The sequence below is a fragment of the Camelus ferus genome, chromosome 5, assembly GCF_009834535.1.
Source record: "Camelus ferus isolate YT-003-E chromosome 5, BCGSAC_Cfer_1.0, whole genome shotgun sequence".
NCBI lineage: Eukaryota > Metazoa > Chordata > Mammalia > Artiodactyla > Camelidae > Camelus > Camelus ferus.
The window spans coordinates 64,185,368-64,204,397 of NC_045700.1; the positions used below are offsets into that span (position 1 = coordinate 64,185,368).

Genomic DNA, 19,030 nt, shown 5'->3' on the forward strand with positions numbered 1-19,030 from the left:
AACCAAACGTTCCTCTCACAGGATACAGAAGGCTCTATGTTTAAAGGCTTCATCTAAATTGATAACATTTTTTTCAATTGAACTGTCTTTCAACTATGTACTATATATTAGTTTTCAATGGTTATTTTAGCTATGAAATGTTTCCTCCGGTTTTTCATAACAAAGAGCATGAAGACTTCTCTCATTCCTTCTTAAGTAGATGTAGTCTTGGCCATGTACTTTATATAGATTTTCTTTTTCCAGGGTCTGTCTGGCTAACAAAGCTTTACAAACTCAGACTTAATTTATATGGGATACATATGCATACCCTACTGGTTTCCAGACAAAGGTGCGCCGGGAGCAAGGCATGCCTGTTTCTCTAGCGCCCTCACCTGTTTGGGAGACAGGCTGTGAAGATCAGCGATGACAGTGGTGGGGGAAGACGTGAGGACCGGTTTGTCCATCCCTTCTGGTTTCCTGGACGGGGCTGGGCTGCAGCCCTGTGGCTGGACTGTAGCAGGAAGTGTGTCTGCTGGGGCACCTGCTGGCTCCGGCTGAGCCTCAGTGAAGGTCACAGATCGTTTCTGATCCGCTGTAGGTCAGAAATAAAGCAGTAAATAGGAATAGTGGGGGGAAGTATGTTGTTGGTGCTTAATTAGCTTTCATCAGTGTCTCCTGACTCTTCTTAGTAAAGACATTGCTAGTTTATCAATAAATGAGAGCATATTTGACTATTATGTACATGTTTTGATTTTACCTTCTTACAAACAGTACGACTTGGGTAGAAAAATCATTTTTACATAAATAGCCTTTTCACCTAAGTAGTTTTTACATAAAAACAAGATTGGCAAAGAGCATTAAGTGAACTTGGTCATCGCTCAGAATGACTGCCAACAGCATTTAAAAGTCCCTACTCTTCATCGTTCCTCTTTCTTCAGTGAGACATATGACAATCCTAGTTCCTGGCCTGGGTAAGGAAAACACAACCCTTACATTCAAATTTCATAGCATTTGCGCTTTCCATTTTCCTAGGTTCAGGAGGGGAGGGATGGGGTTGGGGAAGGTGAGAAAAATAAAGGCACTCCAGTTTCCTGGGAAACTTCTTCCCTTTTCCTAGTGGCTCTCCAAAGTTGTGCTTATTTGCATGAGCTCAGTCTCGGCTGTGTGGCATGTCAGCGTGTCAATGGTGCGTCAGAAGGGACACAGGAGGCCTCACCAGATGGCTTCGTTTTAGGCTGAATGCTCCTGCGAGTGGTGGACAGCCGAGCCCCGTGGCGGTTTCTGGGTTCAGTTTGAGTCTTCTGACGTGACAGTAGAGGACGTCTTAGCTAAAGAGAAGAGACAGAAGAAGGGTAGCGCGAACAATCCAACTACCTGGGAGGAAAAGCTGAGCTCAGAGGATTCTGCCTGTGGTTTGTCCCTTTCTTTGTGGGTTTCTGTAGAGTCCTATGGTTGTTCCTCACATTGATCGCTAATGAAATAAACTTCTTTCTGCACATCTAAATGCAAGTACGTATTTGGCATCCCCTTTAACCAATCCTGTCTTCTGATTATTACTCCTTTATATATCCTAAGAACATTAACCATAATTTAAAACAGTCAATGTGAGAATTTCAGTGAATTTTAGGATACAAAACTAGTAATTCTTGCTTAGCAATCAGCCTTTGCTCATCTAAAAGCTGTCACTGAGCTTAAGCTAACTCTCAGGGGGAGGCTGATGAAAAAAAAACTCAGATGCTGGGAAAATGTCTGGTCTCCAAATCAGTGTTGGGACGCTCCCATCAAAGCAGCAATGCAAGGCCTCATTTAGATTTTTATTTAGACAGTAATGTAAAGGAATCGCACCCAAGGAAATTTGTACAGGTGATCTTTACTTCGATTTCAGTTTGAAATTGAATCATTAATCTTGAAATGAGGAAGAAAGGATGACTGTGTCTCTGCTTCTGGAAGGGATAACTGTACCTCTGCCTCTAAGCAGAAATAGACTTTAAATCAACTTTATAACAAATCTTGCACAGTCAGTGGTTTGGCTGGCAAAGGTTTCCGGATAGGGGGCAAATAAAAGCATAGGCTCATTTATTCTACTAAGCAATCAGCTTGGTTAATAAGAAACTTCAGAGCTAAAATAGAAGCCCCAAACTCTCAGCTTGCCTAAGCACTTACCATGTTTTAAAGTTGTTCTGTCCTGCTTATTTCAGGTGGGGAGAAGGCAAATTATAGCCTTAATATACATCTGAATTCAAAATTGAATACAGCTTCCATTTCCTAAGAGGACTCTCCTGCCCTTGCAGGGTCGGCTTACCTGCCTCAGGCCCCTCTTTCTCCCCAGCGGCTGCTGAATGAGGAGGTTCTGCTGGCCAGGTTCACTCTGTACACTTGCCACCCTGCCAAGCATCAACAGTGTTAGTGTCCCCAGGAGGGAGTACAGAAGACCTTCCTCTGGTGGGCGTTAGCCAAAACCACGTATGTCCAACAGTCACTTCAAAGATGCCATAATCTTTGAAGGAAGGTTGAGAAAGAATCCCTGGGATGGGACTTTTCAAAGGTTTGGGAGGAAGGACGAGGCTTTGTAGCCCCAAGCTGCCAAAATTGAGATTCTGTTTTCAATGACTGATGCTGGATCTACTATTCAGCAAAACATCAATTTGATCACACCCCTGGATTGGAAGCCACCAAAAAGGCTTAAGACGCCATATTCTAATCTCAATTTTTTTTTTCCCGAGGGTAAGGGAAAAGGTGGTGACGAACAAACACGAACAACTCTATCACATGGATGGGAACACCTCTTTTAAAATTTCAATTTAAATGAAAATAAGATGGACGAATATCAAACACATCAGACACAGAATCCATTTGGGTGAAGGGTCACATTCAACACATGTTTGCAGCCGGAAGTCTCTGTGACTACTGAGTACATGAATAGTCACACGGGTAGACAATTAAATGTCTTGGGAGAGTGATTTTAGACTTAAAAGGCTGGCAAAGTAATTAAGCTATCATTACAACTTAGAAGTTTAATTAATTAATATCGAATTGCTGCACCCAAACATAGTACGTAATTTATAAAAGCAACAACCTGCTCCCCCCAAATTTACTGTGTATGTGTGTCTTTTATATGCAAAAATGACTACGGGCAGTGGTCCCTATTTTAGTGTTGGGTGAAGCTGAAAACACGGTCATGGGCCCCATGATCCTTTTTCATTCTGCATGCATGTGTAACAGGTATTTATAATGGGAGTGGAGGTGAAAAAAGGAAATGTATTGTGCCCCAGAGAACACTGTAATCCTGTGGATGATGCCAATGTGATTATTTGGTTAATGGGTAATTATTTTCTGCTTTGCCTTTGCAAAAGGAGAGTCATCTACAAATAGTTTTTACAGTAAAACATTCCACAGAGGAATGCAGAGTCAGCAACTGTCCATGAAAAGGAAAGACTGTATTCATTCATTGCCATTTTTAGAAAAAAGAGCTACCTAAATACAGTCTCCCTGCAGTTGTAGGGAGAGAAATTGGTGGAAAGACAATCAAATGTTTCCCCTGTTGTATTAACAACTAGTCTATCATCGCCATGGCTGGCACAACCACATCTGTCATTTTTTTTAGTTTTAAAGTCTTACTTCTATTTCCACTAGAAGAAAATGAATGATTCCCAAATGGAGTTCATCACAGTTTTTCTGAAATAAAGATGGAATTATACCATAATGTATTACACCATTTGGGATGCACGATACAAAATTCCAGACAGAGTCTCAAAAACAGATGTTTTTACACTTTCTTGTCCTCCTGAATATCAAGTTCAAAAAAATCGATGTTCATTATTTTTATACATATATGACCTTGTTCCATATACGACTTTTCTATGAAGACGGAAAAATATCCCAAAGGAACAATGCAATAAATTCTGATAAGCAATCCAAACTAAGTTGCTGGCATGTTTGAAATGACATCTCCTTATTAATTATACATTTTAACATGTGTCTTAAATTGGAAAGATGTTCAATTATCATATGCACAAAAGTAGAAACAAGTTTCTCCCAAATACTTAGCAAAGCTTTCACTAGAACAGATTCTTCATTGACATCTAAGTGTTACCTCAGTTCCCTTGGCTGTAAAGGGAGGTTAATACTTACCACCTACCTCCCATTAAGGTAGAGAAAAGAAGTTAGTTGATGTAAAATGGTTTGAACATGAAGAGTGATGTAATATAGCATGCTTCCTTGTTTTACTTTGTAATGAGTTTACTGCTTCTAGAACACTAGAAGGAAGTAGGCAATAAAATGTCTTAAGAATAATTGGGCAGAGAAAATGAAATAGAGGCAGTCCATTTGTCTCATTTTTATTCAGTAATCAGAGATTGTGAGGAAAAAAAATGGTGCAAGAAACGAAAAGAAATACACGCCACTCAGGGAGTTAAATGTCAAAACATAATGGTAATTTCACGATGATTATTCCAAGGGAGGATCATAAGCATCAAAATTTTCTCTATGGATAGAGAGGCTTATCTCTAAGAAATGGATCAAGTTTACAGCCTTAGTAATTATCTGTTCTATGTAAGTGATATAGCATTTCATCAATGGAATGCACATATCAGCGATGAAATTCTAGAACATGTCCTTGGAAATACAGTCCAGCTAATATATTATATTCTCCCTAAAAATGTGATGCTAACTTGCTTATATTTGGAACATCAAAGTCTAGCTTTACTGTGTGCAGAAGACATGTTAATAAAAAACAGAGAAATTAAAAATGGAAGTAACACACAGAACGTGTTTCTTTTTCTCAGGTCTGTATTAAACTGGAGTTGCAGTATAAAAAGTGATTTCAATTTAGCTTCTCCCCATGTCATGTAATATTTCCATCACGTGTAGGATTTGTGATGTGTGACCATCAGGTGTGCAATACTAACACCAACCAGAAGACCATGGTGCTTGCCCTAAGCACCTCTCAGAAAAACTGATTTCCTAAAAATTTAATCTTGGGGATGAGAAATGACTGATTTCCACTGTTTTGCCAAATAAAAGAGTATACAATAAGTATAAAAGCAATACAACTTTCTGAATTGAAGCTAAAATCATCCTTTGTATTTTTACATCACTGAACAACATTACTATGGCAAATGATCTAGATTTTAGGGAAGTAAATGTACTTGCGTCTTGGCAGAACCACTGTGACTCAACTGTATGCAAAAACCAAAAACACCTATCTCAAAATACAAGGAAGTCATTGATAAGCTAGAGAAACTTAGACAACTTTAGAAGACAATTCTGGCACAAATTACCTCTTTTCCCTTACTTCAGCACGAAGGCCTGTTTTGTAGAGTATAAATACGTATGTATCTCCTGATGGAATATATGTTTAATGGTATTTCTTATAGGATAGGGGAACAAAGGGCCATTCAGTAACGCAATAAAAATTTGTATCATTCATTTCAATTACCAAAAAAAAAAAAGATTTCAATCTAGAAATAGATTTCATAAATAAAAATTATGAGTAGAAGCACTGGGTGAGACTAGCACACAGAAAATGAATTTGTATTTTCATTGCTTTTATCTGTAGTTTTAGTTTCAATTTTAATATAGTTAGAGAATCTCGAGGTGTAGTGCCAGACCACGAGCAGAGCCACTTTCCCTGAGGGATGGCCTTGTGCTGGGAGTGCATGAAGCCAGCACTAAAGGAGCCATAAAGCATTTATAGAGAAGAGGGATATAGGGATATAAACAGACAAAATCCTACTCTTCCCTTTCCCAGTAGAAGATTACTGTTTAAAATTTACTTAGCCTCCACAACAACGAAGAAAATGTATCTTTCAAATGCCACGGAATTTTGATATTAGAGGCTGGAATCAGATTTAAAAGCTGGAGGGGGTGGGGATAATCTGGATCTTTGCTCTCCTGGAAGAACTGACTTAGCATGGGCAGAATATCCTTATCCTGTATCACAACACACGTTTTCTTAACTATTAATTCTCAGCTACACAAAAAGCTTGCTTTAACTTTTCTCTTGTACTTTAGAGTACTTGCCAAGTTTTCATACTTTGAAAAATATGGATGATCATGAGATGGACAGGTTATTTTTATTTTGTCTTACCCAGACTGCATGTCTTGTTCAAACTTGAGCCACATTTTTATTTGCCAGGTGATTAAAATTACCCTTGCAGAATCAAATAACATTGTAATCACTCTCTTCTTCTTAAGGTTAGAGTTGATTGTCAATTCCTTCCTTTCAAAATGTCCTAACATGTCCAAAGAAAATTTAATCCTCAAGTATAAACTTCCAGGCTTATGTGCTTGGATAACTTTCTGTGTCTATATTCTTCTGGAGAGAAAATATGGTCCCTAGTGTGTGTATTTGGGGGCGGGCACTGGGAGGGAACATTTACAATGAGTTTCTGTACTTCTAAGGGCAACAATCTCAAAGCAGAGAATTCTTCCATGGAACATTATTGTAATTTATTAATTTCCAAAAGAAAGAATCTTTTCTCCATAGCATAGTGCTTCCAACAAGCTTATATTCCTTGTCATGAATGTTTATAAGAAACCAGTTAGCACAGGTTAAAAAAAATCCTGGAAGAAATTTTCTAAAGGTCTGCAAGAATTGTGTTAATTTCCATCTATTCATCAGATTATCCGATTATCCTAGTTTTTTCCTTTCTTTTTTTAGTCCTCAGACCAACTTGCCCACTTTGCCTAAAACAAGTGCTTTTTCAAAAGCAAATTCTCAGAAAGTTTATCAAAATATGGGGTTGGCTGGAGGAGTCAAGTTTATTACTTTCCATTAGGCATGCTTCCTGATATTCTTTAAGCTTTGGTGCCAGATTTTCCTTACGACTCCTTTGGATGGATTTGAGGTCCTGAGTACTCGGGTGTGTGCTAAATGTAACTTACATGGTTCATGCCTTACTGCTTTCTTGAGGATTTTAAGAGCCTGCAGCATAAAGAAGTTTCATGCCCCAAAGAAGAAAGCCCAGAAACCAAATATAAAAAGTATATAGCCTATTTTATAAACCCACCTCTTAGTAAATGCCAAAAGTTCCTCTCCTCCAAAGAGAACTTGGTGACATGATGCAGTTCAAGAGATATGATTTGCAGTGTATGGCAAAGGTGGATGTGCTACTGGCCGGTGGAATGCCTCTGCATTACTAGAATTATTTAGAATCCAAAGTAAACACCTCACCTTCTGGTTTCTTAATGACCGTAACTGAATCTGGGTGACTGACACCCAGAACTGAAACACCCCAGTTACAGGAACAACAAACCAACAACAGTTGATTTAAAACAGTCATCAAAGCCCTCACAGGAATGACTAGTTCAACTGCAGATAAAACCTACAGGTTTGGCTCTGAACTACTGTCATACAGCAAGAATTTTGGGTTTATTCCCATTGACACTGGACCCAGGGCAGACTGAATTGGCTTAGATAACTCCAGATCAGAGTCATCTGAACCCTAAGCCTGCCAGAGAAGGCCAAGTCCCTGGGAGAATTTATAAAAATCAACACAAACTCCTTCCTTCTCCCACCAACCCCAGACTGGTATTTACTCAGCAAGAGTAGAACATGGCCTAATTAGAAGAGCTGGCCAAATGAAAGTCTGATTTAATAGTTTCTACCCTCAGTAGGACATTGAAATTATCTTTCTGATCCAGCTTCTCCTGTTTCAGTATGTTAATATTAAACTTTAAACAAATGCATGCCTTAAAGCCAGTGGTCACAGTGCTAAACTTGGTTCAAAGCTCTTCAAATACTACAAACAATGAAGGGAAAACATCTAGAGGACTGTTTTGTACTTCTGTCCCCAAAACCCTCAGTAATGGTACTAAAGCCTTCACTCTACGGCACTTCCACATTTACCACCAGTAAGAGACTGATCTGTCATGGCAAGGGCTCGCAAACACAAATGAATGTCATGAATTATGAGGCCAGTGAAAAAAAAAAAAGATACACCTGATGATGGAATAAGTTTCCCATTTTCAATGGCAGAAGAAAATGTGAAATCTGAACGAGATGCAAAGAAAACAAAGGACAGCCTTTCACAGGAGCGGCCTCTCAACATTTCCTCATCTTTGTGATAGAGCAATAAACATGGGTGTATGGCACTCACTCTATAATGCAAACCTGAAAGGGAATGTTTTCTCTTGAGATGGAACAAAGGCACTCTTAGAATGAACAAGAAGCATTGCCCCTAATGAGGATTAGTTGAGAGGTGTGAATCAACAGCACAAGATTAGGAATGTTTGACGTGGTTTATCTGAGTGTTAAAGGTGCAGTCCCCCTTTCTGAAGCCTTAAGCCAGAAGCCAAACCATTATATTGTTTGCAGCATAAGGCTTCTCTTAACAAGAAAGGTTTGTGTCTGATATTTCATGGCAAATTTGGGAGTCCTCTTTGTACTGGGACAGGCATTCTTTATACAAGTGTCGTTTGAACAGGCTACTACGATAGCCTGCCACAAAGCATGCATTAGAGAGGGGATGACATAAATTGTATCAACACTTATTACAGCATCACTGTTTGTTTTCTTACCATCCATGCAATTAGCTAAAAGGCCTGTCTGGAATTAGTAAGGGGCTTCCCGATGATGGAGAGTTGTATTAAAAGGCTTCTGAAAGAACATTTCTTAAGGAATATCAAGGGATATTGGGGGGGAAATGATTAGATGGGATAAATTTAACATTTGGCATGTTAAACTCTTTAGATGGTCCATGGGATAAGCCCTAAAAGAACTCCAGGGATTTTTTTTTTTTAAAGTAAGCTTTTTAGGCCATTTTTGATTGAGCTCTGAAGCTGAAAATGAAGGAGGCTACACCTTTGACTTCCAGGGTCGTGTGTTCATGAGCAACAAAGGGCAAGAAATGAAAATCGTTATTGCGACGGGACGAGAGGAGACAGAGAGACAGAGAGACAGAGGAGACAGGGAACAGCTAGTTCCTCAGCACAGACACCAATAGACAGGTAGCGTTGACACTGTACCTAGAGAGGCTGCCCTCGGCGGCCAGGCCCTGGGAGTCATCGAGGACATTAGGTTCACTGCAGGAGGGGTAGGGAGATGAAGCATTTAGGGAAAGAAAATGCAAACAAATAAAAGAAAAAGAAAAAAGGCATGCGATTTTCTGCTTCCAAGAGCCAAAAAAAAAAAAAAAATCAATTTAACAGAACAAGGAAGGAAAAGGAGACAGTCAACCATTTCACCTTGTGCTGGGTCTGTCAAGACATAGGACTCAAGGCAATGGGGGAGGAGTGACTCTGGGGGGACACGACTCTCAGTGGAGTGATCTATTTATTGGTCAAGAGTTGGGACTTAAAATGAGCTCTGAATGGACACATGAGCTCTGAAACGCATCGCAGAATGAATCTGGAGAAGACGAAACTGTCATTCCTCTGGTAACTATTTGGTTGGGTGGTGATGATTTTCACCTATTTCATGGACATGACGCTTCACTGACCAGGATCCTGCTTCTTTCTGGTGTATTGTGACATTATCACACAGAAACCACTTACCATGAACTGCTACAACCCAACTCTTGGAACAGATGCCATTAAGAAAAGCAAAGAAAGAACCCAACTTCACTTGCTAATTTTGCAATGAAAATGCAAGTACACGAATGGAAGGAAGATAACCCTGGGAAATTCACCCGGAACTCGCATTTACCTCCTCACTCCATCCTCTAGTGACTGAATTGTAAATGCCAAAAGAAAAAAAGCCTATCAGGTTGGTGAGAGAATAATTAAATAGTTTATTGATATATTTGGATGCTGCTGATTTGGGGATTTGTGAACAGAAAATGTCACACTTTTTCTCCTTCCCTCAGTGCCCAGCATTGAGCAAAGCACCTACAAGGCACTCAATAAATAGTTGCTAAATTGGATGGAATTAAACTATTCAGAAAACTGGAGTGCCTGCCCCCAAAGAATTGTGGTTCACCTGTTTACTGTAAAAATAGCGTCTGTCCTCAGGAGGCTTTCCCTACACACATAGACATCATTATCTTCGCTAGCCTTCCAAAGTATGACTTAAGCCCAAAGGGGTCACCTATATTATTTTTCTGGGTTTCTAGTATATCCATAATAGAACAAATTTTCTCCCCAGAAATGAGATAACCTCTGAAAGGATATGGACAAGGGGAATTGATGGCCAAGTTGTTTTAGGTAAATAACAAAAAGATCCTCCATTTAAAATTCCTAAAATTCTCTAATTTAAATAAAACTTTCAAGTAGATGGCTAGATAGTTTTTATTCATTCTTGAGAGAAGTTTACACATTACTAGCAATTAAAAATAAATCACTAAAAAAATCACTAGTCGCCAATGTTAACTGCTTGTATGATTTTACATATTTTTTGGACATTTTATAGTTTGGCCCTGATTTTGTTCATATATTTTATTTATAAGACTTCCTTTTCAAAGATAAAAATTATCAAATGGTGGGTAAAACAATTTCTTACAATGATAGTTACCCTTATATATTATCAATTTTTGTAATAACTAAATAGTACATAAATACTGCTTTCTGTATAAGCATGTAATTTACTTATTAATCTTTTATAATCTCCCCCTTTTAAAAATATTCTCCAAAGTTTGGCTTTATTTCACAAATTTTATTTCATCCATGCAGGTCAGGAATGATTTGCTAAAGGATTTGGGTACAAGGTAATTATTTCTGCATGTAAATTAATTTTATCTGAACATTAGAATGTGCTCTGATCGTTATTATTTTCCATGTGTAAATTATAACACAATGGTTCTATAGGTAATAAAAGTAAAAAAGGCCATATTCTTTGAAATAATTCAGTTCCTGAAGTAAAAATTTTATTGACTCTGGAATAGAAAAAATTTTTATTAAAGTATAGTTGATTTACAATGTGTTAATTCTCTTATGTCAGACCATTTTCTATACTACCATATATATGGCAAACTATATGTATATAAAGTTTTTAATCAATATTCTGAGAGGGCAGAGAACATCAAAGAAAATGTCTTAAAGGATTTAGTTATGGAATCATAGAACTATAGATTGAGAAGTTACCTTGAAGACCAACTTTAGCTAATCTTCTCATTTCACAGAGGAGAAAACTGTGGGCTCTTGTTAAATGATTGCCCAAGGTCAGACATAGTGGCATAGGTCCTTTTCTGCTTGGTTCAGTATCACTACTGACCACTAAATACTGATCACATACCAGAGGTCTAAACTTTACCAAATATATCAAGCAAGTCTTATACACTTGCGAGACACTAATTATTAGCTTAGCTGATGATGTATCTGAAATTCAAGAATATCATCTGAAAGAAGACCATGAACAAAGATCCTATATATATTTATAGAAAAATTCTGAAGAGAAATAATGCTAGGATCAGAAACTGAGATCCCTTCTACTGGCCTGGCTTAGAAAACTCTCTGCAAATTGTTGCCTGTGGAACCCTGGTTGAAAAATCGCTTGAATGGTCTACTTCAAAACATTGTTTGCTTCTTTTTAGCTTTTTAGAATAACAGGAGTGAATTCTCAGAATTTCTGCCTTTGCCCTCAAGTACAGAGTATAACATACCCGGGGCTCTTTACCTTTGGCTGGGTAACATGCCCACCTCAGCCTGAGGTGCAGACATGCTGGAGACGTGGCTGGAGAACCGTCTCCTTCCAATGGCGCTCAGGAGGTAAGCTTCCTGTTCACTTACCACACTGGGCATGCTGACAGAGTCATCTGAAAGGGCCAGAGAAGGGAGCGTTACCCAACTATGACGTGGATCAGAAAACCCAAACCAACTTTGTGCTTGGGTTCCGTCCTTGGCTTAAATACAATCTTAGGGCAGTCTCTAAAGCTAAATTATCATTTATCACTTTGTACAGATTCAAAACTAAGACCTCTGGGGTCTGAAGAAACATCTTCACTATTTGTACAAAAATGGAGAATTTGACAGCTGAGCCAGAGTTAATGAACATTGTCATTTTGAGAATATGAACAGAACTTCGAGTTAAAGTGACCAGTTACATAATTTGGGTGAGGGAAACAGCCTCAATAAATCTTCATGACTGTAACTCCATCTTGGAAAAAAAAAAAAAGACCTTTGGGGGCTTAGTTTTTAATCTGTAAACAAAGGGATGAAGGATAATTCTTCACATCTACACATCTCCCACCCTTGAACAGCCTTCATGAAATAAATGTAAACTCCTTGTCCATTACTACAAGTAGGTTATTTGTAGAAGTCAAGGGGCATCTGCAAATTAAAGATTTCAGAAAAGCTGGACTATACACTTTTAAACCTTCCAGCAGTAGTCCAATAAGGGACTTTGTTATTAAACAAGTCAAGCATGTTTGTTTGACATTCAAACACTACATTCAGTACATTTTATTAAGATTTTTAGACTGCTGAGGGAAAGATTATTTCAAGCATTTTTTGGAAAAATATTTAAAAACCTATAAATTCGTTAACAAATGCTTATTTTAACCTAAAGTTAAAGTTTGATGCATGCAGTCTTGTTTTCTTCATAGAAGCAGAAATGAATGTATCCAAATGCATATGAAAATTAACATTAGTACAATATTTATGATGAGGTGACCTCATTCTAAGTGAGCTAGTATTGTTTCTTACTGAACAGGAAACATATTCTGATTAACATTAGAGTTTTGGTGAAACGTTACCATATAAGGTCATCTAACAGCATTTATTTAAAATATCTCCAAGTAGTCCTATTTCGAGTGAAATTTATTTCAAACCAAACAGGTGAAGAGAAAAAGTGCTAAACATTTTAATTTGCTATATAATGACTGGCTGGAAGTTGATTCTTGGTATAGAATGGTATTTTCTTTTTAGGTGTGTTCATAGAGAAGAGAATAACCAGATGTGCCTTAAAAAACATGAAAACACGGTCAGGTAGATTGAGCTATTCCTACTGAGAACTTTCTGGGATTCCACTAATTTTTTTCACTCTGTTCAAACTCGTATATCACTGAACACTTACTCCTTCAATGTTTGTTTGGTGATTAATTGTGTGTTGCCTTCCATTCACTCTTTTGTTAAGTGTTCTTTATCATAAATGTCCGTCATCTCCTCTGCAGGACTATATCGAAGATTTTAGAGAGCACAGAACATATCTTTCTCATACTTTCTTGTTCCTGCTAGGTCTTGATACAGGTTTGACGACTGAATAGGAAGATTGTTTAATTCAAAGATGTCAACCTTCTAGCTTTCATACCCCACCTAGTAAATGAATACACACCCACATCACAATCACACCACACCATGTGTTAGCAACCTTTCGTTCATTGGGACGGTTGTAATGTCTGAGAGCAGAGATAAGAGCAAAAACTTGCATGTGTCAGTGTGTGTGTGCATGTGTGTGTGTTGGCATTTGGTCAATGATATCTCTGTTTATTTCTTCTGCACTTTTCTTCCCTAGCTCTTTCTACTGGCTAGGTCATCTACGTATTTATAAAGTTACCTGCAAAATATATTTAGCTCTATTAAAGAGAGGTTGTTATCATTTGTCATCATTTAAAAAAATTGCTAGGAGAGATTACTTGAAGCATTAAAGGAAAATGGATATTACTTTAAGTTCTAGATTATTACGAGGACTTAATAAATATTCTAACTGCTGATCCTTGTCTCTCTCATTTTGTTTTTCTTTTGGTCAAGATTTTTCAAGATTTTCCAAATTACAATTTTAGGATTATTTCCATGAGCAATGACCAGGGTGATTTAGAAACAAGTGTGTCTGTAAGTCAGGTGCAGAACAATATGATTATCACTTTGTTATCTACTTAGTTCTGAAGCTAAATCCGGAAATATAACTGATGTGCATTTTGACAAAGCAGTTATTTCTTTCCCTCTCCTACACATCCAACTGCAGTAGGGTGTTAAAATACTTTCATTCATCCTAGTTAATTAAAATTCTAACCTCAACTCTATTTAATTTAGTTCAGAGTGGGGCTTTTTGTTGTTATTTCATATGGAGAAGCTCTGAGTGAAGATCCAGATTTTGTTTTCATAAGGCATTGACAGCACACTTTGCTATAAATCTTATACCAGAGTGTCCTTAATTAGGTCTTTAAAAATTTTTTTAAATAAAATATTTTAAAAACACAATTGGAAAATAATTGATACAGTTAAGAAAACATTCTACGAGAGTGGTGTTTAATGGACACTTTCTTTTAAAACTATTATGCATATATATGGAAGTGTGTTCTTGACAGGATTTCTCCTCATTTCATTACACCAAATCTTAAGCATATGCATTAGAAGCTCCTGGGCTGTTACTGGGGACATTTTAAACTCAAACTGGGTTATATGCCCCTGAGACAGTCTTCTGGCTTACATTCTAGATAATACAGCTGACTAGTCTTTTCCGAGTCATGAGCATACGCATTGCTCACTTTTCTTGCCCAACTGGGTCATTAAGTGTTGACTGACCTAAGCAAGATGGTCTACCCAACTCCTACCAAATGACCAAGGATATCAAAGAATTTATAGAAAAGCAGGCATTAGAAATCATGGGATCTGTCACAATTCCATTTTAAATCCTTTTTGTAAAAATGACTGGGGGGGATCAGAACTGAAAAAGGTCACAAAAGCAGAAATCCTTCCCAAGTCCTCATTCACATGGCCAGCCTGTATCACACACGACCTCCCCAGCCCCTAACCATCCCTCCCTGCCCCCGCCAAATTCTGCAGGATGACCTACTTTCCTCATCTTCTTCATCAGTTCGACTCAGGGTGTCCTGTGAAGCCTGCTGGGACGGCTCACTTTCCTGCTCCCAGACAGTGCCGGTGCCCGTGTTGGAGCGGGACATGGTGGCCAGGCTCAGGCGGTAAGCGGAGGTGGAGGTGCCCACAGTGCTGATGGATGTCTTCCCTTGGTAGGCTAGCAGGATGGAGAGGCCAAAGGAAATCTATGGTGAGGATCTTGACAGAAAACAAGTGCAAACTTCAAACTTCTCTCTGACTTGTATTTTTTTTAAGGAAAGGTCAGCAAAACAGTGTGTCCCACATAGATGATCTTCAGAACAAAATAGCAGATAGAAGTGAAAACGTTAAAAAAAAAATTGGCCACTAATGTACTTATAATTGAATAGTTTTATTGCAAGGAGCGTATCTCTAACAATGTAAAATGCTTGGATGTTGCTCCTTCTCTGTTTTCAATTTCATTTTCCAAGGCTGGCGAAATGCAAATTAATTTTGACCTGAATTGTAGCTTCCAACTTGGTCAATTTCACTGAGAAATATACTTTACCTGACACAAGCGTAAAGAAGTAATAAATTCATTGTCTGAAATGAACCTCACAATCAGAATCAGAATACATACTTCAAACTGAGTTCTTATTCCCTTTTCTGGAAATTACAACTTATAAAATACCCCCTTGGTTCTATGTTAGATAATTTTATTATAAGGCAGAGTACTTGAATGGCACTGTATAGACTACACCAAGATTATACTTGTCAATTTCTTTGTCTTTACTTCATTGCAAACAACAGTAAAAGTTTTAGACAAAAAAAAAAAAAAAAAAAAAGCCATCAGATAATAATATTCTACTTATGGGTAATGACTGCCCTCTAATGGCAGATAATGATTTATTTTTTTTCCTCAGTAGCCTGCAGTTAGTGTTAATTATAAAAGTAAACAATGCACTCCCAAAGAAAATTTTTTGAACAGTGTAAAGAAAGTACCTCCTAGCTTGCCAGTTTTGATTCAACCCTCTCTCCCTCCAATTTGTGTGAAGTCAAGGACTTTATAATCAGTCATACAGACCTGGTTTTAAGTCCTATCACTGGTGCCAGTCTATGTGTGTAAGTTATTAATCCTCTATTGAGCCTCTCAATTTCCTCATTCTATAAGCAGACATTCAGTTATGCATCTTGCAGGTATTAGTGTGGGTTAAATTAAATAACATCTATGAAATAATCTATCCTGTAATAGATGTTCACTGAATGTGAGTCCCCTTTTCAAAAAGGAAATGAAGTAAGAATTTAAGTATTTTTTTACAGTTAAATATTTGAGAAAAAGCTTAACCACTGACATGAAGATTAAAAAATGTTTAGAAAAGGAGTAAATTAAACTCTTATGATACTCCTTTGATGTGTTTTGTTGTTGACAGCGATGAAATCTACCAGTTGTACTGAAGTGGCTAACTCACAGTTGGTTCCAAAGAGAGCAGTGACCTGGACAGAAACATTCTTGGTAGGTTGTAAGTTCTATTAGTCAAACAGATTCAAAATACCCCACGCATACTCACCTGACCCACTGTGAACTGCCTCTTTTAGAATTTTGAGTTCATTGTTGAACTCAGCAATGAGGGAGCTCTTACACAGAGGGCGTGGGATGAAACGCCGCTCCAGCTGGTCAGCAATATGTTGTCGGGCAGAAAGCTCTTCATGATTTTCTGCTGGTTGGGCCAGAAGCTGAAAGGAAAGCATAGATTCTCAGGTCCTCAGTTTTCCTGTCTGTAAAATGGGCTGATTATTGCATCTATTTCATAGTTGGTTGTGAGGATTTGATAAGGTAGTGCTTATGAAGTTCTTAGAACAGTGCTTAGAAAGTGCTTACCCAATACACTGTTTTGAATCACTGCCCCAGGAAATCAGGGCATGGAAAGAATGAAAGTAGATGAATACTTAAGAGTCCCAGGGAAAAACATGCTTTAACTATCCCATTTTTTTCAAGTTTATTTAAAATCCGATCTCAGTCATACCACTAAAGAAAGGAGACCATTCTTCAGATCATTCCATTGGGTCAATCTCTTTTTCTGGGTTGGGGGAAAAATGGGAAGAGGGCAAAGTTTCATAGACTTTAGTTAAGCTCTTACTGTGAGGGTTTTTTCTGTCTTTTTGTTTGTTTTTTAAATGGAGGTACTGGTGATTGAACCCAGGATCTTGTGCATGCTAAGCATGTGCTCTACCACTGAGCTATACCTACCTCCCTAAGTGAAAGTTCTTCTAACATGAAGTTTTATCCCCTGGGACACTTGTTTGGGCTGTCTTTTTCATCAAGCATGGTATTAGCTGGTCCTACTGACTAGCTGTAACACGTTCCCCCCAGCAACGCTGCTGTAATCCTGCCTTAATCTGGACAGCAGCACGTTCCCGGGGTGTGTCACTCCCCGGAGGAGAAGCACACACCACACCTTGCACTGGATAAAAGGGCGCAGGAGCACGAAGATGGGGATTCGGGTCCGCACGATGAAGTCGAGGAAGTCCCACAGGGCCAGGCCTCCCACCTTCCGCAGGGCCATCTCCTTCACCTGGAGGCTCAGCCAGTACCACTGGCTTCCAAGCTGCCTCTCAAAGCAGACGAGAATCACCTTGAGGGCTTCATACCAGGAAAAGAGACAGATGAGCCGCCCGACTGGTGCTTGGGAGGAACCCCGCCCACATCCTGCCGCCCGCATCCACAGCCCTTTAACGCATCAATTTTCGACATTTCTGAACTCTCTCCATGTTTCCATAAACTTTCATGCACTCTTCAGTGAGACTGTTCTGACATCAAGACAGACATTTGTGTGGTAACATGTTTTGATTCTGATTAAGACAGCACATAGATCTTTCTTAAGTGCCTTTAAATAGTATTTTGGAAAATACAGACCCAAGCAGTTCGCAGAATTGAAAGGGGAAGGTGTTATAAACACGATGTGTGGCTAAAGTTTTGCTTTCTAAAAATTCTGTCATAGTGGCTTTATGGTTATACTAACATACCACTCATATCCTAAGCGAAAACATGGGCATTTTAAAATATTTTTCTTTTTACTTTTAAACTTAGACATAATATATTCTTGTTATCGAAATATATATAAAATCAAACCATGCAGAAATGCATAAAGTTTAAAAAAAAGTCCTTCACCTTCCCACACCCTTTCTGACTCCAACCTAAACTGCTCCCCAAGTAAGCGGTAAATGTGTGTGTGTGCATCCTTCCAGAAAAGACTCCATCGTCCCTGCCTCCCCCGCCTCCATGTTGCACATCATGTCTATTACCAAACCTGCTGGATTTCTTTTACAACATCTCTTTCCTCCCAGATTCAGCAGCCACGTCACAATCTACATTTATGTGTTTATTTTCAGGAAGCAAAATTTCCCAACAGTGTGTCAGGAACAAACCAGAATATTGTAAAGATGTGGAAGATTGTGGTGGGGGCTTCCTCTGCCCCCAACCCCACCAGCTGTGCCCACAGGGTCTCCCATGGGGCAGTCAGGGGAACCTGGAGCTTCTTCATCCTGCCTGAAGGCCCATCTCAGCATCTAGAAGACACACAGAAATCCAGCTCCCTAAAGCCCTGAGGAATCACATACACGTTTACCATTAATTTAAGGCATCTCTAGGGAAAACCATGCCATATCACACAGACAGAGATGTTGTAATAAGATTCTTCCTTCCCCATCTTCCTCCTCAAAATCTCACTTTCTCAGCAGTCGCTAGTCTCAATTCCTCTCCCTCAACGAAACAAACAAACAGATGAACAAAAAGCAACATTCCTCTATCCCTACCCTGACCCTGGTGACGTTTCTACTGTTATGTGCCTGTTTGCCTTCTTTGGGTGTCTGCCTTTCTGCTTTCCACCTTCCTCTCCATCATAAGTAGGATAGCAAAGGGCTCATGAGCAGGGCTTCTGGTGCTGGATGGTTAAGATCTGAAATTCGGCTCTGCCACTTACTAACTGTGTGACCTTAGGCAAGTTACTCAACCTTTCTGGGCCTTGGCCTTGTCCCTTCTAAAATGAGAACATTTACTTCGTAGAGTTGTGAGGATTCCAAGTGATGATAGTGTAAAGTCTAGAAAACACTGCTTTCTGCACACTAAATGCTCAAAATGAATGTAGAAATAAATTTAAAATAGCCTGGCCAAGTAACCAAAGGATCCGCCTTCATTAGAAAGGCAGAGCATGTAGAGAACTGAAGATAGTTACTCCCTAGTGTTTCCTCCAATCCCTGTCTTACATGCTAAGACCTCTTTCTCTGTCATCCTTTCTGTAGTCTCAAACCTCATGCAGGACTCTGTGCTAGAGTCTAGATTTTATTTGAACCCTACATTCTCATGACTCTGGCAACCAAACCCCACGTGGGTAGGTCCTGTGCA

At 38.8% G+C, this 19,030-nt stretch overlaps 1 protein-coding gene across 10 annotated transcripts in view; it reads right to left on the reverse strand.

Moving 5' to 3' along the window:
• UNC80 (unc-80 homolog, NALCN channel complex subunit) overlaps positions 1 to 19,030 on the reverse strand; it is a 190,476-nt gene that overhangs the window by 4,318 nt on the left and 167,128 nt on the right. For 8 of the 10 annotated variants that reach the window (XM_032479957.1, XM_032479961.1, XM_032479955.1 and 5 more), the window contains 8 exons: positions 17,085 to 17,269; positions 16,197 to 16,362; positions 14,648 to 14,827; positions 11,531 to 11,669; positions 8,947 to 9,003; positions 2,282 to 2,363; positions 1,196 to 1,307; positions 372 to 571 (listed from right to left, as the gene is read on the reverse strand). In XM_032479957.1, coding sequence (XP_032335848.1) covers positions 372 to 571; positions 1,196 to 1,307; positions 2,282 to 2,363; positions 8,947 to 9,003; positions 11,531 to 11,669; positions 14,648 to 14,827; positions 16,197 to 16,362; positions 17,085 to 17,269 — 1,121 coding nt within the window. The remainder of the gene's footprint in view (positions 1 to 371; positions 572 to 1,195; positions 1,308 to 2,281; positions 2,364 to 8,946; positions 9,004 to 11,530; positions 11,670 to 14,647; positions 14,828 to 16,196; positions 16,363 to 17,084; positions 17,270 to 19,030) is intronic. The other 2 variants (XM_032479958.1, XM_032479959.1) reach the window with 1 other exon arrangement.